A 27,998-nucleotide genomic window follows, 5' to 3' on the forward strand; every position below is an offset into this window, starting at 1 on the left:
ATGATGAAAGGTATGAAAACACACATTCATCATTTCTTTGATGCAAAAGAGAACTTGAATTGAATAGATTATAAAAATTGAACAAGAAAAATATTTTTTTTTCTGTGAAGGATTAAAGAAACATAAAAGTGAAACATAATTAAAAGAATGGATAAAAATCATTTCAGTAGGTTAATATGTGGTAATACAAACACACATAACCTCACATGCAGAGGCTTAACTAAGACAAAAGCCTAAAGAAAGAAATCAGCAGGCTAAACTTTTTTTGCAACATATTTTTCTTTTAAGATTTTTAGTTCTTGTCATAAGAAAACACACAGTTTGAAGTATGTTTTGAACCAAAAAAAAAACAAACTACAACCTCTGACACCATGCAATCATCACTGACTACATTGTTACTGTAGCAATGGAAATTATTCAGGACTAATATTTATAATAGTAAAACTATCAATTATGTGATCATATGATTCAATCAGCTCAAACTGAAACCCAACTATCTCTCTTATTTGTATACAGCTTTGTCGTTTTAGTCTTCAGCCCACCACAGACATTACATTCTGGCCCCCTAGAGACAGAAAAGCTTGGACATCTCTCCTCTATAATAACACAAGATATTGCAAATAGAGTAAAAATGCAGAAAATCAGAAGAAGTAGTGTAAATCATCCTGGCACTGTAAAACTGCAGCACTCAGACAGATATCTTAAACAAACGTAAGAGAAAACACTGTATTCTGTACATGCACTGACAAAAAGAACTGAGTAATTGTAAAGGTTTTTAGAGGCTGATCTGTCACTCAGATTCACTTTGTTTTTGGTCCCATTTTGTAGAAAGATGGATCCATTTGGGAATAAACTAAAAAAAAGGTTTTATGTTATGCAGAATCAAAGCAGTAATCTACAAGGACCAAAGCAGGACTGACCCACTGACCCACATAACTTGCACCATCACAGTGCTTACATAGGGGTTACTCTGCCACCTACTGGGCATCAAATTAACTACACTTACAAGGGGCTACATTCATGGGTAGCTGATGTGGTGGCACCTTTAGAATCAGTGTCAAACTGAGTTCCTCCTGGATCACAGCTCAGATGAGTTTTATATGGTGCATTTAACTCCGTAAAGCTGTGACCCAAAAGGAACCCAGTTCCACACCCCTAATTCAAAATAACACCTATTACAAACATTTTTTATCTATTTATTTTCCTAAACACAGACATGAATGATATTATCTACATATGTAAAACTTAATCACTTTCACATAAACCACCTACAAGCATGGAGATCTGGTATGTTTTCTGATTTTATATCTAAGAAACTTTTAACCAGAAATTTTAATGGTCAGTGTTTAGCTACATGTAAAGAGTGTGACCTTTCTGTGAAGACATTGCTGAATATTCAAGACACATCTGTACCTATGGGGAAGTGTTGATGTAACATCAGCACCACTTTGTGTACAGTGGTCCCAAAAAGTATTTGGACATCAGACATGAAACAAATTGTTAAACCTTTTGTTATTATTTTATTCCTTTTTTAAGTATTCTTTAAAAGGCTCAAACATCATCATTTGAGTAGTTTCTCACACAGCATTATTTTTGCTTAGTAGAGTTTATCATTTTTGTCTAGATTTTCCTGAGTCTAGTCTGATTGTATGGGAAATCCACATCCTAAACACTGGATAAAGATACATAAAAGAAACAGCTAAAATATCTGTAAGCGGAATCAGAGCTTTTTTGACTCTTGTGTGGTGTTGATGTGTTTGTTACTCAGTGGTCTGGTGGACCCACCACATTATTGTTTTTTAGGTCAATACAGCCATAGCAATTTATGTAAAAATACCAGATGTTTAAAATACCACAAGTGTCCAGCGTAGGGTTCTCCTTTAGCAGCTGTAGCCAGTCAGCAGCCTGTCCATGTTGTCCACCCTCACACACACACACACGCGCACACACACACACACACACACACACACACACACACACACACACACACACACACTAACAGCAGGCCATGTAGGAGGAGAACAGAGTGAAGGACACAGCACCTCCACACTTTTATTCCCCGTGGGTTCACCCTAACACCACATGTGTAATATAAATGTGTGGGGGGTGAACAGAGTGAAGGCACTGAAAATGTGTTATTTTATATGTTCTTCACCGAAAATGAGCAAAGGCCAAGAAATCTGAGGTTGAAATAATAATTAATCGCATCATTTTTTCTTTTGGTAAACATTGAAAATGGGTCCCACAGACCTGAACACCACACAAGGGTTAATCAACTAAGTCGTCAGATGTTATTAAATTATGTGCTATTTTTACACTACATTTATGTTCAGTAGTTAACTGAACTGTAACTTCTGGTCAAACTCGAGAAGAAACTACAGTGTGTACCAGAAAGCACTGCAGTTATAAGACTATTTGAATTTTGCTAACATTGTGTGGCTAAAAGCAGAAAAACATCCCTGCTGGAAAAAAAAGTACCTGGTCTCTACCGGTCCATGCTGGTTTAGCTGGCCCCCCCAGCATGGTCATGATGGTTGACCAGCATACCAGCAACCAAAACACAACAAATGCTGTTTTTGTTGGTGATCCATGTATTAACCTCTGTTGCTGCTGACCAGCACAGCAGCATTTAAAATACAGCATATGCTGGTATGCTGAACTTTTGCTGGTGAGCAGTGATGCTGCACTTTGCTATTTTTTCTAAGAGAGAAATCAGGGATAGTAAGTAAACATCACAAACAAAACTTTTCCCTGCTGAAAAAAAAAAACAGCTTGAGTTCCATGCTGGTCTATACTGGTTTATGCTGGTCTGGTACTCATTTAGCTGGTCATCCAGCACACCAGTATCCAAAACACAACATATGCTGGTTTGCTGCTGGTTTTCTTAGCAGGGACAAACCACATAGTATTTTTTTGTAAGAACAGCCCAAATCAAAAGTCCACTCCAAAAGTAAACCAAAGGCGAATCCCTCGAACGCTCTGACCCTTTTTGTTTTTCATCTTTTACCTCAGATCTGCTGACTCACTATGATGTGTGCACTTCATTTAGCTGCCCAACTTGCAGTGACCTAAACAATACATGTACTTATAGCTCACTTGGACTTGGGCCAGGAGGATCAAAGGTCTTTCCTGGGTTTCCTGCAAGGAATGTCCTCAGATAGCCTCTTTAGAACTTGGGTGAAATTGCCCAACTGGATGCACTCTGTGCATTAAACTATCGTTTACGCAGGACTCATTAATTCCAGTCCTGGAGAGAGTCTGCTAACGTAGCCAAGGATGTTGAGGCTAAAAAAACAGAAACTGGGCTTTTTTAGCAGTGACGACAGCCATCCAGCTTCCTTCAGCATTAGCCAGCTGGCAAGGAAACAGTAAACATGTCTACCCGCCTGCTCTTAAGTGTCCACACAAAAGCAGTTGTAGTTTTCCAAGAGCTCCTTCCACCTTCAAGAACACCTGGTCTAAACTGGTCCATGCTGGTTTATGGTGGTCTGTTGCTAGTTTAGCTGGTCACCTTGCATGGTCACGCTGGTCTACCAGCATCCAAAACACAATTTTCGAGTTCCGACCGTGCCTTCAGCGTTTGGTGGTAGTATGAGGAAAGACTGATTGAGGGAGGGAGGTGAACTCTGAGAATTTGGGCTGGAGTTCTGGGAGGCCTTTGCCTGTAGCTAGAAGGCTGGACTCCCTTGCAATTGTGGTAGGACTGAGGAACAGGGAGAAGATGGGGTGGTGGTGGGGATCGCAAGAACTTAATGGGGAGTGGAAGGTAAGGATTTCAACAGGGCATGCGAAGAGGAGGCGTTCTAAGCACCCCCAAAACTAGAGGTGGGTAATCCAGATCCAAAAAGTAAAAACCCTCCCCAGGATTTTGTTCCAACTGCCTGAACACCTTTGCTGCTGGTTTGAGCAAATTAGAGAAATCAAGCAGTTGGAACAAAATCCTGGGGAAGGTTTTTACTTTTTGGACCTGGATTACCCACCTCTACCCAAAACTGCAGTTATTCCATAACTCCATCATATGATGGTTTTGCTGGTGATCAGCTTAATAAATTCCATTGCTGCTGATCAGCATGCGAGCATCCAAAACACAGCATATGCTGGTTCTGCTGGTGACCAGCCATGCTGCTTTATGTTGTTTTTTTTCCCAGAAGAATGTGAAATCAGGGAGGGTAAGTAAACATCACAAACTAAACCTTTCCCTGCTGAAAAAAAAACCAGCTTAAGTTCCATGCTGGTCTATATTGGGTTGGTCTATACTGGTTTGGTTGTAGCTGGCCACCCAGGACACCAGCATCCAAAACACAACATATGCTGGTTACTTCACAGAAGACACCACATGGCATTGTAGATGTTTTTTTTTGTTTTTTTTTGGAAGAACAGACCAATCCTGTGAATGTCAGATGGTCAAAAGTCCACTATAAAAATAAACCAAGGGCGTGTCCCCTGAATGCTCTGCCCTTTTTTGTTTTTATCTGTTTAACTCAGCTCAGCTGACTCACTATGCTGTGTGCAGTGAGAACTGGCCTGTACACAGCTCAGCACAGACTGATTACCAGTTTTAAACTCTCACACTGAGCAGTCTGTCAGTATGTCGTTGAGTCCAAGCGGAAAGTCAAAGATCCCAGCTACCATTTTGGGGACGATAGCATTCGGAGGGAGTGCAGATGCAGACCTGAGCGGCAAAATGGTCCAGGCGTTTCTGAAGCGTGGTCACCATGAGCTGGACACTGCCTTCTTGTACGCAGATGGACAGTCAGAGACAACAATAGGAGGCATGCAATTTCCCAAGACAGGTATGGCCTTTGATAGCAGTCCCTGCAACACAATACTGATGATGTAATCTAAGAGGACCATACAAGCCCCTTTAAAATTTGGGTGAAATTGCCCAGTTGGATGCACTCTGTAAATTGTTTAGTGTAGGTCTCATCAGTTCTAGTTTTGGAGAGAGTTCAGCACAGTTTAGTGATTTTCCTGCTCAAATAAACCAACTAAACCTAACAAAGTGGTACTCAGGCATAAAACTAGTATTTACTATGTCTATCATGTTGTGTAATATTCTGTTGTGCAGCACTGCATCGCTCAGACTGATCTGTTTGACTGAATTAATGATATTGTGTCTTTTTTGTGTTTTTGTCCATCAGTGTTTTCTTACTGCAATACCTGGCATTCATTACTGCAACCATTTACAGTCCTCCCTGTGGTGATAAATCATGACTGCTAGTATAGCCAAGGATGTTGAGGCTAATAAGTACAGAAATTGTGCTTCCTAGCAGTGACGACAGCTATTCAGCTTCCTTTAGCATTAGCCAGCCAGCAAGGAAACAGTAAACATTTCTAACCGCCTGCTCTCAGGTGTCCGCACCAAAGCAGCTGTAGTTTTTCAACTACTTTTCCTCCCACCTACAAGACACATTACCAGAAGGAGGTTTTCTAGTCTTTAAACCAGATAATCTCACTCACTATTGTGACTATTGTGGCACCACTGTAGGAGGTAAGCAGGCATGTTTACAACAGGTGAAGCAACGGTTGCATTATTGTTTTGGCCACAGTGCCCCTTTAAAGGATAAGCTGAAAGTTAAATCTTTGTGCAAGAGGACAGAAAACACCCAACTGTGCTGGATTCTGGCCCTTCAGGACTAAAATAAAAAAAAACACCCAGTGAAACATGATGACCAATTTGCAGCACAGTCAAGCATCAACAAACTTCATACTCATGATGTGATTAAAATGCTGCAGAACTAGACAATCAAACAGAACCAGAGGCCAATTTTAATATCTTATTTAATTATTTCTGTATGTATATATGTTTTTAATTCTTGTTCCCGAGTTAAAATTGCCACCAAAGCGAATCCACTGGAAGGCAATTCACTGAAGCCAGAACGTTTGCGGTTTCAGCTGGAAACCTCTCTGAAGAGGCTTCGGACCCAGAGTGTGGACATCTTTTACCTGCACTTGCCTGACCACCAGACCCCTATTCAGGACACACTCCAGGCCTGCAATGAGCTCTATAAAGAGGTAGAAGCAACCCAGTTGATCACTTCTCGTCAGGGCCTTTACCAACGTATCATGTACTTACACCTGCCAACAAGCTGTGTATTGCTTTGTGACTCTTAGGTCCACTGCCAGAAGAAACAAAACCAAACATTATTACTTACAAAAAAACTTCAGTTTTTGTTAAGTGCATGAAAGATAGTCTAGAAGTGGATGCATTGCTTTTCGTCAAACCTTAAATACTCAGATATTAGTCTTTTAGTAAAGCTTGAAACTTAACTGAACATGAACTACTACTCCGTTAATTTAGTACTTATGAATTGGTGAAATGGAATAAGTCCTGTTTAGAATTATTTTGTGTTTCTGACAAAATATTCACTAAAATAACACTAAATTGAGTTCATATGATATATCTTGTTGTTGCTCAATTTACAGTGCAAGTAATCCAGTTTCAGCAAGACATTAAAAAAGGAAACAAACCCTTCAGGATTAGGAGTTAAAGCTGTATCACTACTGACATTATCATCTTTAAATTTGACTTTAATTTTAAAGTCTTAAATTTTTTTAAGTTTGAACATTTTTTTAACATTTTATATTATCAGGGAAAGTTCAAAGAACTGGGCTTATCCAACTATGCCTCCTGGGAAGTGGCTGAAATCTACTCCATCTGCAAACACAACAACTGGGTGCTTCCCACAGTCTATCAGGTGAAAGTGAAAAAGCATATATATATATATATATATATATAGGACTGTATTTGTTGCCTGTGTGTTTCAAACGGAGCCTACAGCTCAGTTTTTGATCTGTTATCTGGTTTTAAAGGGCATGTACAATGCCACCACACGACAAGTGGAGACAGAACTCATTCCATGCTTGCGACACTTCGGCATCCGTTTCTATGCGTTCAATCCGCTCGCAGGTACAACACTGCTCACGTCTTTTATCGAGACCTTTAGTGTCACAGTCTTTGAAGAAGCTTGACTGTTTTGTCTGTGCAGGTGGTCTGCTTACTGGGCGGTATCATTATGAGGACAAAGATGGGAAACAACCTGCAGGACGCTTCTTTGGATCTAAGGTAGCTGCTATCTACAGAGACAGGTAATGATAAAGCTTGTTCTCAGTATAGTCGAGTAGCCATTATACGGTTTTTATACTCTGGTTCTCACTTATAAAGCGATTATTTGTCTAGTGTGCAAAGTCTGTTTTCTTTAGTTATGCACTGGAGTTATGAGGCCAACTAATCTAAAACAAACTTACTTATGTAGTTTGTTGCAGTGTATGGCAAATATAAACATGTACAGCCATTGTACAGTACAGTAGCAGCTATTTTATAGCCTGAAATGCCCATTTGATAACAGGTAGATTACAGAATGTCATACAGTTGCTAACTGTAAGTCTCTCAGCTCCAGTGCAAAACTGAATAAGCAAATTTCGGCTAAGAGTCTACTGGAAGGATTACTTCCTGAAGAAGACCTGAATCATCAGCAATTCTTAGTAGTTGCACTAGAGTATAGCTGCAGACAGTACAGTGTAGCAGTGTAGCTGGCACAGTGGAATTTACGTATTAAGTAATAAGGAATGGAATGATGAGGTTGAGGGACATATATCTTGGTGTGAAATGGCTCATTTTGTCTAGTGCATCTATTATGACGACTGTTGGAATGGAATGAATTCCAACAAATAAGTGATTTTCTGTGGCATTCTTCATCTGTGATGAAGTACCTGTGTTTTAGGTACTGGAAAGAAAGTAATTTCCAAGCCATAGCTGGCATTCTTAAGGCTCTTGAAGCAGCTTATGGTCCACAGAAGCCAACTCTGACATCAGCCGCCATACGCTGGATGTATCATCACTCTCAGCTGAAGGTAGGAGTTCATCAATCCTAAAAGGCCTGTCTGCATCACAGATCCCAACTGATCTGATCTGGTGTCAGCTTAAAGGATTGGCATTAAGACTCAATGAATTGGTTGAGTTCTCCTAAAATGATGGGGATGAAATCACAGTACAGAACACCATGTGTCCAAAAGTATCACTTCAAATTAGTGAATTCAGCTACTTTCAGGAAACCCATTGCTGACTTACTGAAAAGTATTTCCAATAGAATGGGACACTCTGGAGCAGCTGCACAAGAACCTAAGGCCGCCATGCTCAGTTCATCAGCTAGAGTGAGCATTGAGCTGTGGAGCAGTGGAGCAGTGGAACTGTGTTCTCTGGAGTCCAGTACCAGTACTAATCATCCAACATCAGTGCCTGACCTCACTAATGCTTTTGTGGCTGAATGCATTCAAATCCTTGATTATCATTCAAATTGCTAAGTAATCACTAAGCCAGTTTATTGAGAACATTTGAGAAGAAATGTTGGATGGTGCCAAAGATATTACAGTCATGGCTGAAAGTGTTGGCACCCCTCAAATCTTTCCAGAAAATGAAGTATTTCTCCCAGAAAATTATTGCAATTACATGTTATGTTTTGTTATACGCATGTTTATTTCCTTTGTGTGTATTGGAACAACACAAAAAACAGAGAAGAAAAGCCAAAAATGATATAATTTCACGCAAAACTCCAAAAATGGGCCGGACAAAATTATTGGCAACTTAATATTTGGTTGCACACCCTTTGGAAACAATAACTGAAATCAATCGCTTCCTATAACCATCAACAAGCTTCTTAGACCTCTCAACTGGAATTTTGGACCATGCTTCTTTTGCAAACTGCTCCAGGTCTCTTTGAAGGGTGCCTTCTCCCAACAGCAATTTTAAGATCTCTCCACAGGTGTTCAATGGGATTTAGATCCGGACGCATTGCTGGCCACTTCAAAACTCTCCAGCGCTTTGTTTCCATCCATTTTTGGGTGCTTTTTGAAGTATGTTTGGGGTCATTGTCCTGCTGGAAGCCCCATGACCTAGGACGCAAACCCAGCTTTCTGACACTGGGCCCTACATTGTGACCCAAAATCCTTTGGTAATCTTCAGATTTCATGATGCCTTGCACACAGTCAAGGCACCACAGGTGAGTTTGAACGAGCATCACATGCTTGAAACAAAGTTATTTACCCACAATTTTGAAAAGGTGCCAATAATTTTGTCAGGCCCATTTTTGGAGTTTTGCGTGAAATTCTATCATTCTTGGCTTTTTTTTTCCTCTGTTGTTTGTGTTGTTCCAATACACACAAAGGAAATAAACATGTGTATAACAAAACATGTGTAATTGCAATAATTGTCTGGGAGAAATACTTCATTTTCTGGAAAAAATTGAGGGGTGCCAACACTTTCGGCCATGACTGTAGATAGCGCTCCATCATTTCAGAGAACTATTACTCAACAGCCCCAAGCTGGGGGGGCTTTTTACCCCTCTGGCTGAAACTTGGCACTGTGCATGATGATCTTAGGCTGCTCCAGAGCGTCTCATTCTACTGGCTTTTCTACGGAGATGGAAACAAGCTATGTGCATGCAACTGAATGCCACTATAAGCAATGAGTGCAGCTTAAAGTAGCTGAATTCACTAATTAGATGTATTGTAATTTAATTAATTTAACATAATTTATTAATTAGTGCCTATATTTTAATCTAATGTATTGTATTCTATTGCTTTATATCCATAATACTGTTTGCAGTGTATATAAAAATTCAGCTGCAGAATTCAGACAGCAGGACGTTCCACACATGAAGCAACAGTTCATGTTTTCATAATCATGTGTTACTTGAATGACTTAATGCATTATTTGTATCTTGAGTGTTTCCTGGTTTTAAGCTCACTCTGGTACTTTCAGGGTGATCTTGGTGATGGTGTCATCATTGGGATGTCCACCATGGAGCAGCTTCAGGAGAACTTGGCAGCAGCTGAAGAAGGCCCTCTGAAGCAGGAGGTCGTGGATGCATTCAAGCATGGCTGGGACCTGGTGGCCCATGAGTGCCCCAGCTACTTCCGTTTGATACCGGCTGCATTTAAGGATGACTCATTTACTCTGGCTTTTAAATGAGCACTTCTACAGTTTTCATTTTACTAAAAGATCTAGTAGAAAGTTGTGTCATTTTATAAGAATCTATAATCAGATGAACAAACTTATTTTAAGACTACATGCATAATTGATCATTTACTGTTGATTCCACCACTGTTACTGACAATTCAATCTAAACATTGTGTGCACACTGTAGTGCATGTAACAATATACAGTTTATCAGAGGTAAACCACAAAACACACTGTAAACCAATCTCTTTAGCTTAGAAATCATTGTGAATTAGCACCTATTTTGGTGAAGATGATTTTGAGTTATCTGTCATCTGTAAGTAATACAAATGGTAAACTGGTGTTGGGTAATTTACCACAGCATGACTGAAATAAAATGTAGTAATGTGTGAAAAACACCCCTTCATTATTTCTTTGATGCAATATATCCCAAAATTGTATAAGAAAAATGTTTTTACAGGGTTACAGGAACATGAAAATGAAACATAATTGAAAGAATGATAAAAAATGGATAAAAATAGTTTACAAGTTCACACAAGCACACGTCCTCACACCCAGGCTTAACTAAGATAAAAAAGCTTAAAGAAAGAAATCAGCAGACTAAACTCTAAAAGTCGAGAGAGAGAAAGAGAAAGTGATGGGGGTGAGAGCAGGAGAGGGTCAGTCTTTCCTGTCTAACACACTTGGTCAAAACAGTTATAACTGCATGCAAATTATATGTAAATTCGTCCATCTACATATAAAATAGCTGATTCATCATGACAAATCAAAATATAATGCAGACTTGGACGGGCTCAGAAACAAAACTGAACACCAGGGGCGTCGCTTGACCAGTAGCCCCCACCAAATGAATGTACATTATTAGTTCAAATCAAAAGTATTTTTCCTTTATTCTTCGTTGTTCTGCGTTATAACTGTGCCATCCTGCCTCCAAATTCACAATATACTGTGATAGCATGGTGAGGACTGCAGGAGGCGCTGCTGCACCTTTAATCCTCTGGGTTGCTACCAGATATTTTCTAAGGTAACAAGGCTGGCTAAGTCAATCGTATCACACATTATAAGCTGTAAGCCAATCACATCAGACCTGGGGGAGGGGCTCTGGTGCTACTCTGCGAAGTAAGGTCAGACGGCAACCACAGGATTTTAGCTATAATTCCATTCAAATAAATATTAGGCCTCATTCAAAATATATAATTCAAACTGTAAAACAGATAGTTGTGGTCTTAAAATCTGATTGGCTGAGCCACGTTCAAAGCTATAAAATACTGGCACAGCTAATGCATCATCACAACAGCTGAATTCTGTATTCCTGCGCCGCGTCACGAAAAATAATCCTCACATGGACCACAGAGTGTAACTTACTGATGAACTAAGAACCCGTTCTTGTTTAAACTAAATGTAGATAGATTCTTTAGATAGAATTCCCGCTAATGTACCTCTAAGCTAGCAGGCACTGCAAGCTTGGCTCCTCCTCCACCACAGCTCTCTCACGGCTCTCCTGGGCAGAAAGGCTCACTCCCAGCAGCAGTGGCGCTCCTGAAGACACAAACTCACTGTCGTCTTCCTCAGTTGTCACACAAACAGAGTGCTCTCTTCTATGAGCTCTGTAGCTTAGCTTAGCTGCTAGTATCTGGATAGTCTGAGTCTCCCTCGTCAAGTAAGAACCTTTTTTATTCTGACACCAATAGTAGCATTCACCACTTAGAAACAAGAAACACAACCAGAGAACTTGTAGTGAGAATTACCACTCTGCAATGTCTTCCAAGTTTCTCAAACGCTAGAGGGCGCTCCTGAGCGAGTCCAAAATGAATTGGTTAAAATGGAGCATTTGAGCAAAATTATAGTTTCTAAATGCTTAAACATTCACAATGTAAAAGAATACAATCATAAACATTACAGCATAAAACATTTTAACATTGTAGGTGTATTTTTGAGCACTTTTGAACTTGAGTTATAGGCACCTTTTGTACGTTCACAATGTCAGTGAGCAAGCCAATGGAGTGGCTCAGGTTGCCAACCAATCAGCACCCAGTAGCAGTAATGCCAACCAATCAGCACTCAGTAGCAGTAATGCCAACCAATCAGCACTCAGTAGCAGTAACGTTAGTGTCCTGCTGCCCAAAATCTGTTTGCAGTAGGAAAAAGGAAATATACAGGTTAGTTTTCTTTGCTTTTTTAGTGAAACACATATTTCTACTTTCCAAAATTAAAAGATAGTTCTGGGCGAGTGATTAGAAACTATTTTAACTTTTCCTTTTTAGCCGTTTAGCTCGATTTACCCCCATTCATTGAGGACTCACTCGCGGGCGCCCTCTGGCGTTTTAAAGTGATGTCTTTAATATAATGGTGGAAATAGAAAGAGGTCGGGCTCCTCAAAATCTGGCTCTGACACAGCTTACGCACAAGTCAGCCACACCACCCCTGTACGGTACAGAAGGCAAGGCTTTAGAATAACAGCTAGCAACAAAATCTATGTCTCTTCACAGGTATGTATCTTAACTAATTCATATATAGAAACTCAGAAAACAGCATATCTGAGATTAGCGAACATGGTTAGTGAACACCACGCACCAGTTTTAACAAAGTATATTTAGGTGAAGAAATACAAACTGGAGCCCACATACTGGGGGTAAAATATCCAAGAGAAAAATCTGTTGCCCACTTAGTCCTCAAGCTTATTCACTCCTATCTTAGTCATTCTTCTCTTCATCATCACCTTTTTGCTGGTTGCCCTCTTCATCACCTGCAAACATCTCAAAGTCTCCAGACTCAGAGTTCCACATACACTTTACGATCACTTCGAATTTGGCCATTTCAAAGAGTTTTTGCAATAACTGAGCAGAGAAGTCTCTGTAAATGATCCATCTGCTTTAAAGGGACAGTATTTCTTTATGGGTGAAATCGATATGAAAGTGTAACTCCACGCCCCTCATTTTGACATGAGGAGGTGCTGCCTTCCCGTTGCAAAGCCTCTGGCCACAATATTACGACTTTTTTCTTGAAATAGTATGACTTTTTTTCTCGAAATATTATGGCTTTATTCTCGAAATATCATACTGTATGACTTTTATTCTCTAAATATTACGACTTTTTTCTCTAAATATTACGACTTTTTTTCTCAAAATAGTACAACTTTTTTCTCGAAATATTACGTCTTAATTTTTCTACTTCTAATTTTTCTAATAAGTCTTACTATACTGTTTTTATTTTGTTTAACAGTGGCCCTAAAACGCCATCGCACTTTCTTGAAAGAGAAAGTGCTGGTGCGGGAGCTGTTTCCAGTAGGAGGGACTTTTACATTAAACCGTCTCTTGGTACTTAAATGTTGCAAAAGAATTATAATGGAAACATTTCTGACAGGAAAAAGTCGAATAAATAATATACACACATTTAGTGTCACGTGGCAATTTATCACGCGCCTTTTCCACAGACAAACTGGGGAAGTTTCCATCGATATCAGACGTTTTTAGGCGGTTCCTCCACGCTGAGTTTCCGTTTGCTCAGCTCAGGTGACTCGCTATGTTGTGAACAGGCCTGAACGCAGCTCAGCGCAGACTGATTACCGGCCTTAGACTCTCACACTGTGCGCAGTCTGTCAGTATGTCTTCGTGCCCAAACCGGACAGAGAAAAGTCCCCGCTACTCTTTTGGGGTCGAATGCATTTGGGGTGCGCGCGGACGCGGACCTGAGCGGCAAAATGGTCCAGGCGTTTCTGGAGCGTGGTCACCATAAGCTGGACACTGCGTTCATGTACGCAGACGGACGGTCAGAGACAATAATAGGAGGCATGCAACTTCCCAAGACAGGTATAGAAGTTCCTGCAACACTGTAGATGTAACCTATGAGGACTATGAGAGTATGGATAGCTGAAATTCAGTGGACCACCTTACACCACATGTACTTCTTAGCCCACTTGCAATTGGGCCAGGATGATCATAGGTCTTCCCTGAGTCTCCTGCGAGCAGTGTCCTCAGATGAACTTTAGAACTTGTGCAAAACTGCCAAATCATATGCACTGAACTGTTGCTTTGCGCAGGGATCATGAGTCCAGCACAGTGTGGTGAATTTCCTGTTCAAATACACCAAATAAACCTAATAATTAAAGGGCCACTCCAGCCTAAAACTGACATGCATGTTATTTGTCAAGTTATACTGCATCGCTCAGCCACATCTGTTTGACAGAATTCAGAAATTTGCGTCCTTTTCTTACTGTATAATATCCAGCATTCATTACATAAATACATTATTGCCAGTCCCCCTATGATGATAAAGAAATCATGACTGCTGTGTAATAAACGTAGATATTTGGTTTCCTAGTAGTTAAGTCAGCTATCTGGCTTCCTTCTGCATTAGCCAGCTAGTGGGGAAAAAAAAACATTTCTAACAGCCCACTCTGAAGTGTCTTTCCAAAAACACCTCCCACCTTCAAAATGGATCATCAGAGATTGGTTCTTAGTTTTTAAACCAAAAACCACGCTAGAGACTATTGTTTCACCACTGTAGGAGGTGAGCAGACATGTTTACAACAGATGAAGCTACATTTTTCGTTTTGGCCAGAGTGCCCCTTTAAAAGTTTAATCTGGTATGCTTGAGCTCAGAGATACTTAACTGTGCTGGTGTTTGGCCTCCAGTGTTGAATTTGATAGCCAACCTGATGTGCTGCAGTCAGTACATTTGATAGCCAACATGTGTGGTGCAGTCAGTTATCATCAACTTCAGAGTCATGATGTATTAGTCCTCGTCAAGTCAAGTCAAAGTTTATTTATGTAGTCAAAGCAGCTTTACAGAAGAATCTGGGTCCAAGCCCCCATGAGCGTCGCCAGTGGCAACAGTGGCAAGGAAAAACTCCCTGAGAGCAAGAGGAAGAAACCTTGAGAGGAACCAAGACTCAAAAGGGGAACCCATCCTCCTCTGGTCGACACCGGATAACAAACAGCATTAGTATAAAATATTAGAATACAAATATTTGTGTGGTGTTGGGTTCTGCGAGTCCATTTTCAGTGTTTACCAAAAGAAGAAATGATGTGATTTATTATTATTTCATATCCCAGATTCTGTGGCCTTTGCTCATTTTCTGTAAAGAACATATAAAATAACACATTTTCAGTGACATCACACTGTCACACTGTACAGCCCCTACGCATTTATATTACATGTGGTGTTGGGCTGAACCCGTGGGGAATACAAGTGTGGAGGTGCTGTGTCCTTCACTCTGTTCTCCTCCTACATGGCCTGCTGTTAGTGTGTATATATATATATATATGTGTATGTGTGTGTGTGTGTGTGTGTGTGTGTGTGTGTGTCTGTCTGTCTGTGAGGGTGGACAGGAACAAGGACAGGCTGCTGACTGGCTACAGTTGCTAAACAGAAGAACCCTACGCTGGACACTTGTGATATTTTAAACATCTGGTGTTTTTACATAAATCATTATGGCTGTATTGATATAAAAAACAATAATGTGGTGGGTCCACCAGACCACTGAGTAACACACACAGCAACACCACACAAGGGTTAAAAATGCTGCAAAACTAAGCAATTGAACCAAATTGGAGCCTAAATTATTAAGTAAGCCAAGTGTTAATGTCTTTTAATGTGTTTATTTTTTATATTTTCATTCCCCAGTTAGAATTGCCACCAAAGCGAACCCTTGGGAAGGCAAGACACTGAAGCCAGAAAGTGTGCGCTCTCAGCTAGAAACCTCTCTGAAGAGGCTTCGGACCCAGAGCGTGGACATCTTTTACCTGCACGCTCCTGACCATGAGAACCCTGTTGAAGATACACTACAGGCCTGCAATGAGCTCCACAAAGAGGTAGAGGCAACTCAGCTTATCACATTATCTTATCAAGGCTTTTACAAAAGTATCATGTAACTGCATGCAGTGGCATGAGACAGGACAGCTGGTCTGATGATGCTGCAACATTGACGTTATGAAATCGAGAAAAGGTGCAGCGCGAAGACCAGGTAGCTGCGGCACAGATGTCAACGATAGGAACCCCTTTCAAGGCAGCCCAGGAGAATGAGAGTCCCCTGATGGAGTGACCAGTAGCAGGCGCGAGCAAAGGCCGTTTGGCAGCTGTATAAGCCAACTCAATTGCCTCCAACAGCCAGTGAGAAAGACACTGCTGTGAAAGCAGAAGACCCTGTTCAGCTTCTGAAAAACAGACATAGCACTTCAGCACCATGATGGGATATAAGAGCTGTCTCCTGGGTTCTGATTGGTCAGTGTACGCTGTCAGACTAATGGACTGGTTAACAAACAAACAAACTTAGAATTTTCAGCAGGAAAGCAGGGTTCAGGCTCATTGTCACATTTGCGTTGTCACAGCTGACCCATCACCCTAATCCTGGAGATGAGGAACTGTAAGGACTACCATGGTCTGGCACAGAGAGTACAGCTGGAGAGATTTTAGCCACATCTAGAAGCATCTCATATAGAGCTTCCCAAGTGCAGTGACCTGTGGTGCAACCGAGAGGAATCCTTGAAGCCACGGCAGTGTTAAGTACTGCACTCTTGCTCCCAGCTTCAGGCAGCCAATGAGTAGCAGAATGGCCTTGGTTTGGTCCATGGGCAGTGAACCTGGAAGCGCAAACAGGTGGCTTAGGGTGGCATGGCAGGGATTTAGCATCAGAGCTCAGCCATGACTCAGCTCCACAGTAATGAGTAGTCACTGGGGGATAAGTGGAAGTTCCTGTGCGGCGAAAGCGATGCAGCACTTGTAAGGCCTGCAGCATAGATGACTCGAGGAAGGAAGAGCAGCATTCAAGAGCTTCCTTAACCACGGGGCTGAATACATGGCCCGGAACAATAGGTAGAGAGCAAATCGTCGTGAATCAACTTCACCACCAGTCTGCCCTGACGCCGAGCTAGATAGCCTACTGACTGAAGGGCAGCGTTAAAGCATTCATTGGTAGCTTCATCTCTGTTAGGCCTTGCAGGAACAAGAGCAAAAGGGAGATAGATTTAACAACCCTGGCCATCCTGGTAGCTATATTATGTGCTGGAAAAAGCATTCTGCATCGGGGCAACATGAGTCAGGGCACAGCTTTCCATCTGTCTGCACTACCTTAGAAGTGTCACCAGCACTCACTGCTGGCATTGAAGTGAGGCCATGCGACATCTGCCAGCGCCTGTTCTGCTGAGCTTGTTCCATTCTATTGTGAGCTCGAGTGAAATCCTGCCCCAAGTTCCGCGGCTAAATCCTCTCCAGCAGGAACAGAGAAGCTGTCTGCAGGGGCTCCACCCATGAAGAGCATACTTGTTTCCTGGGCTTTAGTCACCAGTGAATCGAGCACGATCTCAGCAGACACAAGCTTAGCAGGTGCGATCCTCAGCATGTTTTGAACCTGGGTGGCAGGCGGCATTACCATGGACAAAACACTGGCCTCAGAATGCCATGAGGGAGAGACGGAAAGAGGCACCGAATGGGTTGGAATACTAAGCATTACTAAGCATCTGCTCCAGAGTAGAAAGCACATGCACAGCTGTCTGGCCAGTACAACCTTCCAACACTGTGTTAGTTGTATTACGCTAACTCACTATAGTGTGAGGAACCTCCAGTTCCCATGTTGGGAGCAGGGGGCTTTTGGAGCCTGAGATACAACCCTGTTTCCAAAAAAGTTGAGCAATGTGAAAAATGTAAATAAAAAACAAAATGCAATGATCAAATCATTTAAACCCTATACCTAATTGAAAACAGTACAAAGACAACATCAGATATTGAAACTGAGAAAAGTTTATGTTTATGAATGGATCCATATAACAGATCTGGTTGTTACTCAAATTACAGTACAGGTAATCCAGTTTCAACAGGGCTTTAGAAGAGGAAAAGCACAGCTTTTTAGCATCATTATCTCACAGTTTTACAGACCTTTGAGAATGTATACCCAACTTTTATTATTTTGTATTATCAGGGAAAGTTCAAGGAACTGGGCTTGTCCAACTATGCCTCCTGGGAAGTGACTGAAATCTACTGCATCTGCAAACACAACAACTGGGTGCTTCCCACTGTCTATCAGGTGAAAGTCAAAAAGAAAAAAGCCTGTATTCTTCACCTGTGTATTTCACACAGAGCCTACAGCTCAGTTTTTGATCTGTTATCTGTTTTTTAAGGGCATGTACAATGCCACCACACGACAAGTGGAGACAGAACTGATTCCATGCTTGCGCCACTTCGGCATCCGTTTCTATGCGTACAATCCGCTCGCAGGTACGGCACTGTTCACATCTTTTATTGTGACCTTTCACGTCACAGTTTTTGAAGAAAGCTGGACTATTTCATCTGTGCAGGAGGTCTGCTCACTGGGAAGCATCATTATGAGGTCAAAGATGGGAATCAAGTTGCAGGACGCTTCTTTGGAACTCATTGGGCTGCTATATACAGAGACAGGTAATAATGCTTGTTCACAGTATACTCCAGCTGCCATCATAAGGTTTTTAATCGTATGTTTTCATACTTCACTTCTCACTTTAAAAGTGACTGGATTGGGAAATGTTTTATTCCTTAATTTTACAGTGGAGCTACAAGGCTAATGTAGATAACAAGTTCCAGTTAGTGTGTCAAACAGACTTGCTTATGTGGTTTCTGACAATGTATGACATACTGTTTACCTGTTTTAATGGGCAAAAGTGCGTTCTGTAGCTAAAGACAGTTTAGTAGCAGCTGTCCAAGCCTGAATAGCCTGTTTTTAGATAACACTTATGCAGTTGCTAACTGGTGGTTGTAAACTCCTAATAGCCTCATTAGTCTAGTGCAAAACTAAAGTAGCAAACTTGGGACATAACACACATCTTGGCTGATTAGCTACATTTCGGTTAAGAGGAAAACTGTGTAAACTACATTTTTTTGGCTACATATTTTTAAATACTTGAAGTCCTTAATCATCAACAACTCTAGGTAGCTGCAGTAGAGCGTGGGGACAGTGGAAAGAATGTATTAATGATTAAGGGTCTGGAAGGATTAGGTTGAGGGACACATAGGTTGGTGTGCAATTTTGTCCAAGGTCTTTATTGTAAGCACTGTTCTCAATATGCGGCTGTGAATGAAAAATTGGAGGTAGAGATGCAACAGGTAGAGACATAAGTGTTTATGTTGACGGTCCTCTATGGAATGGGGTTCAAAAGCATAAATAAGTGAAAGTCTATGGCGCTCTTCATCTGTTACTGTTTTAGGTACTGGAAAGAAAGCCATTTCTATGCCATAGATTACATTCTCAAGGCTCTTGAAGCAGCATATGGTTCACAGAAGCCAACACTGACATCAGCCGCCATACGCTGGATGTATCATCACTCTCAGCTGAAGGTAGGAGTTTATCAATCCTCATCAAGCATCAATGATCCTGTAAAGGATTGGCCTTAAGACTCAATAAATTGGTTGATGAATTGAAATAATGGGTATAAAATCAGAGAACAGAACACTGTGTGTCGAAGTATCCAAACAGCCCTTCAGTTTAGTCAATTCAGCTACTTTAAGGAAGACCCATTGCTGACTTGTAATCTCCATTGAAAAGCATTTCCATTAGAATGGGATACTTTGGAACAGCTACAAAAGAATCGAAGGTCACAATGCTCAATGCCAACATCGGTTAGAGGGGTATAACCCCCCCCCAGCACTGAGCTATGGGGTTGAGTTGCAAAGTAATCACTAAGCCTATTCATTGAGAACATGCATTTGAATTAATTAAGTAATAGTGACAGCCCTAATAATCCCCTTAATTTCAGAAGAAATGTCATAAGATGCCAAAGGTATTGGATGGTGCTCCATCATCTCAGAGAAACACTACTTAACAGGCCAAAGCTGGGGGGCTTTATACTGCTCTGGCCGAAATTGGCGTTGGGCGTGGTGATCTTAGGCTCATGTGTATCTCCTCCAGAGCATCCCGTTCTATTGGCTTTTCTACAGAGATGGAAACAAACTATGTGCATGCAATGTAATGCCTCTATAAACAAATCTTCAGTCATCAGAATGGGTGCCTGACACTTTAATATATTTGAATTTAATGTACTATATTGTATCGTTTATTGGCAACAGCTGATATATTACTGTTTGTAGTGTATATAAAAAAATCAACTGAAATTCAGACAGTAGGATGTTCTCATACATGCAGCAACAGGTTTTTACATAATCATGTGTTTCTTAAATGACTCGTTGTATTATTTGTATCTTGAGTGTTTCCTGGTTTTAAGCTCACTCTGGTACTTTCAGGGTGATCTTGGTGATGGTGTCATCATTGGGATGTCCACCATGGAGCAGCTTCAGGAGAACTTGGCAGCAGCTGAAGAAGGCCCTCTGAAGCAGGAGGTCGTGGATGCATTCAAGCATGGCTGGGACCTGGTGGCCCACGAGTGCCCCAACTACTTCCGTTAGACACTGACTGTGTTTAAGGATGACCCCATTAATCTGACTTGTAAATAAGCACTTCTACAATAATTTTATTTTTCCAAAAGATCTCATGGAAAGTTTTGTAATTTTATAAAATTAGTGCATGTAACAATAAACATACATGTATTTTATACTTAAATTTGACAAAGGTAAACCACAAAACACACTGCTAACCAAATATTTTAGGTTTAGAAATCTTTGTGGTTCAGCTTTTATTTTTGTAAAGATACTTTTGTAAAGGTTATCTATAATCTGTAATAAATACAGATGGTAAACTGGTGTTGGGTAATTTACCACAGCATGACTGATATATAATACAGCATTTCTGTGATGCGATATACCCAAAAACTAAAAAAAAACACACACATTGAACTTTAAAAGTAGAATAGATTATAACATTTAATGAGAAAAAAATATTTTCAGGGTTACAGAAACATGAAAAAGGAAACATAATTAAAGGAATGGATAAAATACAGAAAAATAATCTCAACAGGTTAACATTCATACAAACACACGAAACACGCAGAGGCTTACTTTAGACAAAAGCTTAAAGAAAATCTGCTGGCTAAAACTCTGAGTCGAGAGAGAAAGAAAGTGAGGCCCCCCGGTGGTGAATGTCCTCCCCATCCAACACAGACTTGGTCAAAGCAGTTATAGCTTTATGCAAACTATTTGTAAATTAGATGATCTACATATACAATCGCTGATTCACCATCATAAAAACTACTATAATGCAGACTTGAATTGGTTCAGAAACTCAGATTCAGTCAGCAAAGCTAGTGTCCCTCTTAATGACGTCAGCAAGAGTCGCTGTTAGTCAGGCTGAAGATCTTGAAGGTTCCCAAATGGTCACCTTTCATTCAGTTTTACAATGATGGACCTACCCAGTTCCAGCTCCTGTACCAGATGCCACAGCCATATTTGGTTAGATAGATTGGAAATTGGCCTAAACAAGTCATCTCACATCACAGCATCCTTCACAAGGAACATGTCACAGGACTCACAGAGACATTAAAACCAAACTATTATTCTCAGGTGTAAGAAATATATAAAGCATTGTATGATGCAAAAATATTCTGTAATAAAAAATTAAAATTTGCTTATGGGACATAATCTATATCCTTTCACAGGCATGTATCTTAACTAATTTATGTAAACATTGACAGTTCAGCATGTCTGAGGTTAAAATCACAAATTTTAACAAGATATATTCAGAAGTAGAAACTGTACAACACAGTGAAGTACAACATTAAATGTGTTGGGTCACAGTGAGTCTGGGGCTCGACATACTGTGGGTAAAATACTGTATGAGAGAAAAGTCCATTGCCTACTTAGTTCTCTACTTTTTTCACTCCCCTCTCTGTCCTCGTCTTCATCATCATCTTTTTCCTGGCTGTCCTCTTCATCACCTGCCAACATCTTCAAGTCTCCAGGCTCAAGAGTTCCACATGCACTTTATGGTCACTTTGAATTTTGTCCATTCATGCAAAAGATTTTCTGAAATAACCCCTAAAAGACACACACCACTTTTCCTAGTGCACTTTATTTATTTATTTATTTGGAGACTAGAATCTTTCCTAGTTTAATTATGATAACCTATTGGTTAATTAAAACTACAAGAATTACAAAAAATACCCAGTATAGATCAGTTCTCTTTATATTCTGTCCATTTTTATCCTAATCAGTAAGCTATGAAAAAGTCAAGGAAATCAACCGGATGAAACTGTGTACAGAATTTGCAATACACACGAAATGAATTATGCATTTATTCTGCACAATACTGAAATATCCTTTAATCGCTGGCTAAAATGCATGTTAAGGCAAAGGTCTCGTCTTGGATTCTTCCAAACTCGGAAAGAAACTAAAGCACAGTGATTAGATGATTTGTGTTTTGCTGACATCGTGTGGCTAAAAGAAGAACAACATGTGAAATCAGGGATAGTTATAAAATGGGATAGTATGTTAGTTTTTCTAGCGACGTTGCTTCACTATAGCGTTCAGGAGGTGTATTTTTTCGGGAAAACAGACCAATCCCGGGAACGGTCAAAAGTCCACTCGAAAAGTAAACCAATAGCGTTTCCCCCAAGCGTTCTGCCCCTGTTTCGTTTCCATCGATATCAGACCTTTTTAGACGGTTCCTAAATTCACGCTGAGTTTCCGTCCTTTGCCCTCTTCTACAGCTCAGCTCAGCTGACTCGCTATGCTGTGTGCAGTGAGAACAGGCCTGAACGCAGCTCAGCACAGACTGGTTACCGGCCTTAGACTCTCACACTGTGCGCAGCTCGTCAAAATGTCTTCGAGTCAAACCGGACAGTCAAAGATCCCCGCTACTCTTTTGGGGTCGATGGCGTTCGGGGGGCGCGCGGACGCGGACCTGAGCGGCAAAATGGTCCAGGCGTTTCTGGAGCGTGGTCACCATGAGCTGGACACTGCGTTCATGTACACAGACGGACAGGCAGAGACAATAATAGGAGGCATGCAACTTCCCAAGACAGGTATAGAAGTTCCTGTAACATTGTAGATGTAACCTATGAGGACTGTGAGAGTATGGATAGCTGAAATTCAGTGGACCACCTTACACCACATGTACTTCTTAGCCCACTTGCAATTGGGCCAGGATGATCATAGGTCTTCCCTGAGTGTCCTGCGAGCAGTGTCCTCAGATGAACTTTAGAACTTATGCAAAATTGCCAAATCATATGCATTGAACTGTTGCTTTGCACAGGGATCATTCATTTGAGTCCTGGAGGGTCAGAGTCCAGCTCAGCATAGTGACTTTCCTGCTCCAGTACACCAACTGAACTTAATATTAAAGGGCCACTCCAGCCTAAAGCTAGCATCTATGGTGTTTATCATGTTACGTGATATTTTTTTGTAGTGCAGCATTTCGTCAGTCAGCCTCTTCTGATTGAAACTTCACAATTTGGTTTTCTTTTTGTGTTTTCATCAATGTTCTCATAGTACAATAACCAGCATTCATTATGCAAAGAAGTCATGCAACTATTGGAAATCTCCCCATGACAAAAGTCATGACTGCTAGCTAATAAACACACATATCAACCCAGTAATAAAATCAGCTTTTTGGCTTCCATCTGCATTAGCCAGCTAGCAGGGGGAAAATAACACCCCCCCAACAGCCCACTCACAAGTATCCAAGTATCTGCCCAAAAGCAGTTGCTGTTTTTCAAAAACTCCTCCCACCTTCAAGATAGATCATCAAAACAGAGCTTTCTTGGTTTTTAATCAGTGGTGGACAGTAACGAAAGTAAATGTAATTCATTACTGTACTTAAGTACTTTTTTCATGTATCTGTACTTTACTGAAGGATTTCCATTTTGGGCGACTTTTTACTTTCACTCCACTACATTTCAGAGCCAAATATCTTTTTACTCCACTACATTATGCAAAATCTAGACAACATAAAAATATGTACACACACAGTTGTGACTGATATGTTTGTTTTTCTGAATTTATACAAACACATTTCATTTTATAGTAAATTTGTTTTGGCTAGTTTACGTTTATGAACAGAGACCTACAGATGTAATATAGTAAAGGAAAACTCGTTTGTGATCCTGTGATTAAAGCAAGTTTTTATTAAAAACTTAAACTTGTAACTAAGTTGCAAATAAATCTTAAACTGAAACTTCGCTTGTTTACAAAGTTATTTCAGAGCCACTCAGTTCTACCTTATGCATTTATTTTGTGCTTATGATTTTGTGCTTTGTTTTGTGCTTATGATAATTTTAATAGACATCAGATAGAGAAGTTAATGTCATTCTATTAAAATATTGGTTTACCAAGAGTGACACTGGAGTATTTTCACCTAAAATGAGTTGATGAAGCGAGTCTTGTTACAAAAATGATAATAAGACATTAAAGTCATAATTAATCTTTTAGTACTTTCACTTTCGATACTTAAGTACATTTGAACGCAAATACTTTTGTACTTTCCCTCAAGTGGAGGTCTAAAGGGAGGACTTCTACTTTTACTGGAGTAATATTTTACCTTGAGCATCTCTACTTTAACTCAAGTACATGGTTTGTGTATTTTGTCCACCACTGATTATAAATAAAAAATTATCTTGCTAGAAACTATTATTTCACCACTGTAGGAGGTGAGCAGGCATGTTTACAGATGTTTTCGTTTTGGCCAAGGTGCCACTTTAAAAGGTGTATCAGGTGTGCTTGAGCACAGAAATCACCAAACTGTGCTGGACTTCGGCCTTCACTGTCAAATTTGTTGGCCAACATGATGACCAACATGTGCGGTACAGTCAGTTATCATCAACTTCAAAGTGATGATGTGTTAAAATTGCTGAAAAACTAGACAATATTTACTTAATTATATTGGAAGTAAATTATTAAATAAGCCAAATTCTAATGTCTTTTAATGTATTTATGTTTTCTATGCCTTCATTTTTTCCCAGTTAGAATTGCCACCAAAGCGAACCCTTGGGAAGGCAAGACGCTGAAGCCAGAAAGTGTGCGCTCTCAGCTAGAAACCTCTCTGAAGAGGCTTCGGACCCAGAGCGTGGACATCTTTTACCTGCACGCTCCTGACCATGAGAACCCTGTTCAAGATACACTCCAGGCCTGCAATGAGCTCCACAAAGAGGTAGAGGCAACTCAGCTTATCACATCTTATCAAGGCTTTTACTAAAGTATTGTATATCTACACCTGCCAACGGCTGTTTATTTGCTTTATGACTGTTGTGAGTCAGCTTGAATGTGAGACTTGGTTGCGTCTTAAATTGCAAAAAAACAGGCAACCTGCTCTTTTGAATGGAGGGAGAATGGAGTCTGTGTAATTCCCCCAAATTTTCACAGATAATCTGTATGATTGTTTAATAGGGCTTTAGAAGAGGAAAATTTCGATCACTAGATTTTAGGGATCTGAGTTTGGTACCCTGCTGTGTTATTTCTGGCATCATTATCTCACTGTTTGAGTTTTCGTTTCAGTTTTACAGACCTTTCAGAATGAATATCCAACTTCTAACATTTTGTATCATCAGGGAAAGTTCAAAGAACTGGGCTTGTCCAACTATTCCTCCTGGGAAGTGGCTGAAATCTGCTGCATTTGCAAACACAACAACTGGGTGCTTCCCACTGTCTATCAGGTGAAAGTCAAAAAGCGTATACAAATATATATGTGTGTAAAAAAAGTCTGTATTCTTCGCCTGTGTGTTATACACGGAGCCTAAAGCTCAGTTTTTGATCTGTGTCTGGTTTTAAAGGGCATGTACAATGCCACCACACGACAAGTGGAAACAGAACTGATTCCATGCTTGCGACACTTCGGGATCCGTTTCTATGCGTACAATCCGCTCGCAGGTACAACACTGTTCACGTCCTTTATCGAGACCTTTCTGTCACAGTCTTTGGTGTAAGCTTGTCTGTTTTATCTGTGCAGGTGGTCTGCTTACTGGGAAGTATCACTATGAGGACAAAGATGGGAATCAAGTTGCAGGACGCTTCTTTGGAAATAACTGGGCTGCTGCTTACAGAGACAGGTAATAATAAAGCTTGTTTTTAGTATATTCTAGCAGCAATCATAACATTTTCATAAAATTTCATATTTAGGGAACATTGCTTCCTCATTTTGTGCTGGAGCTATGAGGCCAACATAGCCAACATGTACCAGTTAGCATCATGCAGACTTGTCAAACAGACTTACTTATGCTCCAGTGTGTGACATACTGTTCACCTATTAAAAGGAACATGGTATAGCTAAAGTAGCAGCCATCTCGAAGCCTGAAAAGCCCATTTTTTTTTAGATAAGTGTTCTAGAGTTGCTAACTGATGGTTATAAACTCCCATTAGCCTCATAATCCCAGTGCAAAGCTAAAGAGAAAATCTTGGGACACAACATGTTGGCTGATTGGTTACATTTCAGGTTAGAGGAAAACTGTAGGCTGCATTTGCTTAGATACTTAAGAACTTGTTTCCTGAAAAGTCTTCAGGTATCAGCTGTAATACAGTGTGTTTTAGCTGGGACAGCGGAATGAATCTTAGTGTGAAATTTTGTCTAGGGTCTTTATTGCAAACGCTGCTCTCAGCATGCATCTGTGACTCCAAAAAGGACAAATTAGAGATAGAGAGATGCTACTGGTGGGGGTATAAATATCTATGTTTAAGGTGCTCTATGGAATCGGGTTCTAAAGCATAAATAAGTGAAAGTCTATGGCGCTCTTCATCTGTGACTGTTTTAGGTACTGGAAAGAAAGCCATTTCCATGCCATAGATGGCGTTCTCAAGGCTCTTGAAGCAGCTTATGGTTCACAGAAGCCAACACTGACATCAGCCGCTATACGCTGGATGTATCATCACTCTCAGCTGAAGGTAGGAGTTCATCAATCCTAAAAGGCCTGTCTGCATCACAGATCCCAACTGACCTGATCTGGTGTCAGCTTGGGGTTACCCAAGCTTTCCTGGAACGATAGACTAGAATAACTTTAGATAAGGTGTTCAGTTGCACAGCTTGTGTAATTTCCAAATGAAAGCATTGCAGATAGAATTGGACGCCTCAGAGCAGCCACACATGAGCCCATGCCCAATGCCAGGCATCACCCAAAGGGGTATAGTAGAACTGTGTTCTCTGGAGTGATGGAGCTCCATCCAGTACCTTTGGGATGAGTTGGAGTGGCGCTTGTGATCTGAAGCTAATCATCCAGTTATAGTAACTGACATCACTAATGCTCAAAAGCATTTTCAGAAGGATAGAGGCTGTTAAGGGAGAACAAACTTCCTATTAACACCCTTGATTTTAGAAGCCACACAGGATGGTGCCAAAGGTATCGGATAAAGCGCCATTATTCCAGACAATGCAGTACCACTGCTCCACAGCCCAGTGCTAGGGGTAGGGGGTCTTATACCTGTTCAGCCAATGCTTGTCACTGGGCATGGAGACCTTAGGCTCATGTGCAGCTTTTTCAGAGCATCCCATTCTATTGGGAAAATGCTTTTTTGTGATAGAGAAAATACAATGGATACTTTTGTACACAGTGTGATTAGCTTAGTATTCATATATTTTGTTATAACGTGTATATAATACTATATCAAGAACAGCTAATATATGGTTTGTGTTGTATTTTGAAAAAATGTAGAATTTTGGACAATTTGCACATTTTCATACCTGCAACAACAGCTGCAATTGGCCATCTTAACCTATTTAAGCTCCCTGCTAATTTACACTGCCATCGTATATACACGTCTTTCACTCACCAGTGTAAAATCACAGGGAAAATCCATCCACAAATGAAACAATCATGTGCTACTTGTGTTATTCATTGTGCTGCTTGTATCTTCAGCATTTCATTTCCTTGGTACTTTCAGGGTGATCTTGGTGATGGTGTCATCATCGGGATGTCCACCATGGAGCAGCTTCAGGAGAACTTGGCAGCAGCTGAAGAAGGCCCTCTGAAGCAGCAAGTCGTGGATGCATTCAAGCATGGCTGGGACCTGGTGGCCCACGAGTGCCCCAACTACTTCCGTTAGACACTGACTGTATTTGAGGATGACCCCATTAATCTTGTAAATGAGCACTTTCACAATAATTTTATTTTTCCAAAAGATCCTGTACAAAGTCGTTTTATAAGAAGCTGTTATCAGTTCACTAAACGTACCATAAAAAATAAAATGCATAATTGATCATTTG

The 27,998-nt window shown here is 40.6% G+C and overlaps 2 protein-coding genes across 5 annotated transcripts; both read left to right on the forward strand.

The window, feature by feature from the left end:
• Positions 1–4,484: 4,484 nt before the first annotated feature.
• Positions 4,485–10,356, forward strand: LOC118799310 (aflatoxin B1 aldehyde reductase member 3-like). Its single transcript, XM_036559063.1, has 7 exons — positions 4,485–4,793; positions 5,828–6,015; positions 6,594–6,698; positions 6,814–6,910; positions 6,990–7,089; positions 7,725–7,854; positions 9,761–10,356. The coding sequence occupies exons 1-7, from the start codon at positions 4,589–4,591 to the stop codon at positions 9,968–9,970; spliced, it is 1,035 nt and encodes a 344-aa protein (XP_036414956.1). The 5' UTR covers positions 4,485–4,588; the 3' UTR covers positions 9,971–10,356.
• A 3,092-nt stretch (positions 10,357–13,448) lies between these two features.
• LOC118799308 (aflatoxin B1 aldehyde reductase member 2-like) lies at positions 13,449–27,996 on the forward strand. Of its 4 annotated transcripts, XM_036559062.1 has the most exons (8): positions 13,449–13,767; positions 15,584–15,771; positions 17,874–17,978; positions 18,073–18,169; positions 18,250–18,349; positions 19,132–19,261; positions 20,165–20,370; positions 27,879–27,996. In XM_036559062.1, the coding sequence occupies exons 1-7, from the start codon at positions 13,659–13,661 to the stop codon at positions 20,324–20,326; spliced, it is 891 nt and encodes a 296-aa protein (XP_036414955.1). In that variant the 5' UTR covers positions 13,449–13,658; the 3' UTR covers positions 20,327–20,370; positions 27,879–27,996. The 4 variants fall into 4 exon arrangements, with proteins under 4 accessions (XP_036414955.1, XP_036414954.1, XP_036414953.1 ...); XM_036559061.1 differs by lacking the exons at positions 18,250–18,349; positions 19,132–19,261; positions 20,165–20,370 and adding exons at positions 25,755–25,854; positions 26,554–26,683 and having other exon boundaries at positions 13,450–13,767; positions 27,677–27,996; XM_036559060.1 differs by lacking the exons at positions 17,874–17,978; positions 18,073–18,169; positions 18,250–18,349; positions 19,132–19,261; positions 20,165–20,370 and adding exons at positions 25,357–25,461; positions 25,579–25,675; positions 25,755–25,854; positions 26,554–26,683 and having other exon boundaries at positions 13,451–13,767; positions 27,677–27,996.
• The last annotated feature ends 2 nt before the right edge of the window (positions 27,997–27,998 follow it).

This window comes from Colossoma macropomum, unplaced genomic scaffold (assembly GCF_904425465.1).
Source record: "Colossoma macropomum unplaced genomic scaffold, Colossoma_macropomum, whole genome shotgun sequence".
Classification (NCBI taxonomy): Eukaryota; Metazoa; Chordata; class Actinopteri; order Characiformes; family Serrasalmidae; genus Colossoma; species Colossoma macropomum.

Excerpts from the sequence above, each read along its gene's own strand:
- LOC118799310 (XM_036559063.1), top strand. The coding sequence starts at position 4,589 with ATGTCGTTGAGTCCAAGCGGAAAGTCAAAGATCCCAGCTACCATTTTG. Across the intron at positions 6,911-6,989 it reads TGCGTTCAATCCGCTCGCAG|GTGGTCTGCTTACTGGGCGG; the intron begins GTACAACACTGC and ends TTGTCTGTGCAG. Across the intron at positions 7,090-7,724 it reads GCTGCTATCTACAGAGACAG|GTACTGGAAAGAAAGTAATT; the intron begins GTAATGATAAAG and ends CCTGTGTTTTAG.
- LOC118799308 (XM_036559059.1), top strand. The coding sequence starts at position 22,542 with ATGCTGTGTGCAGTGAGAACAGGCCTGAACGCAGCTCAGCACAGACTG. Across the intron at positions 22,837-24,771 it reads CATGCAACTTCCCAAGACAG|TTAGAATTGCCACCAAAGCG; the intron begins GTATAGAAGTTC and ends ATTTTTTCCCAG. Across the intron at positions 24,960-25,356 it reads GCAATGAGCTCCACAAAGAG|GGAAAGTTCAAAGAACTGGG; the intron begins GTAGAGGCAACT and ends TTGTATCATCAG.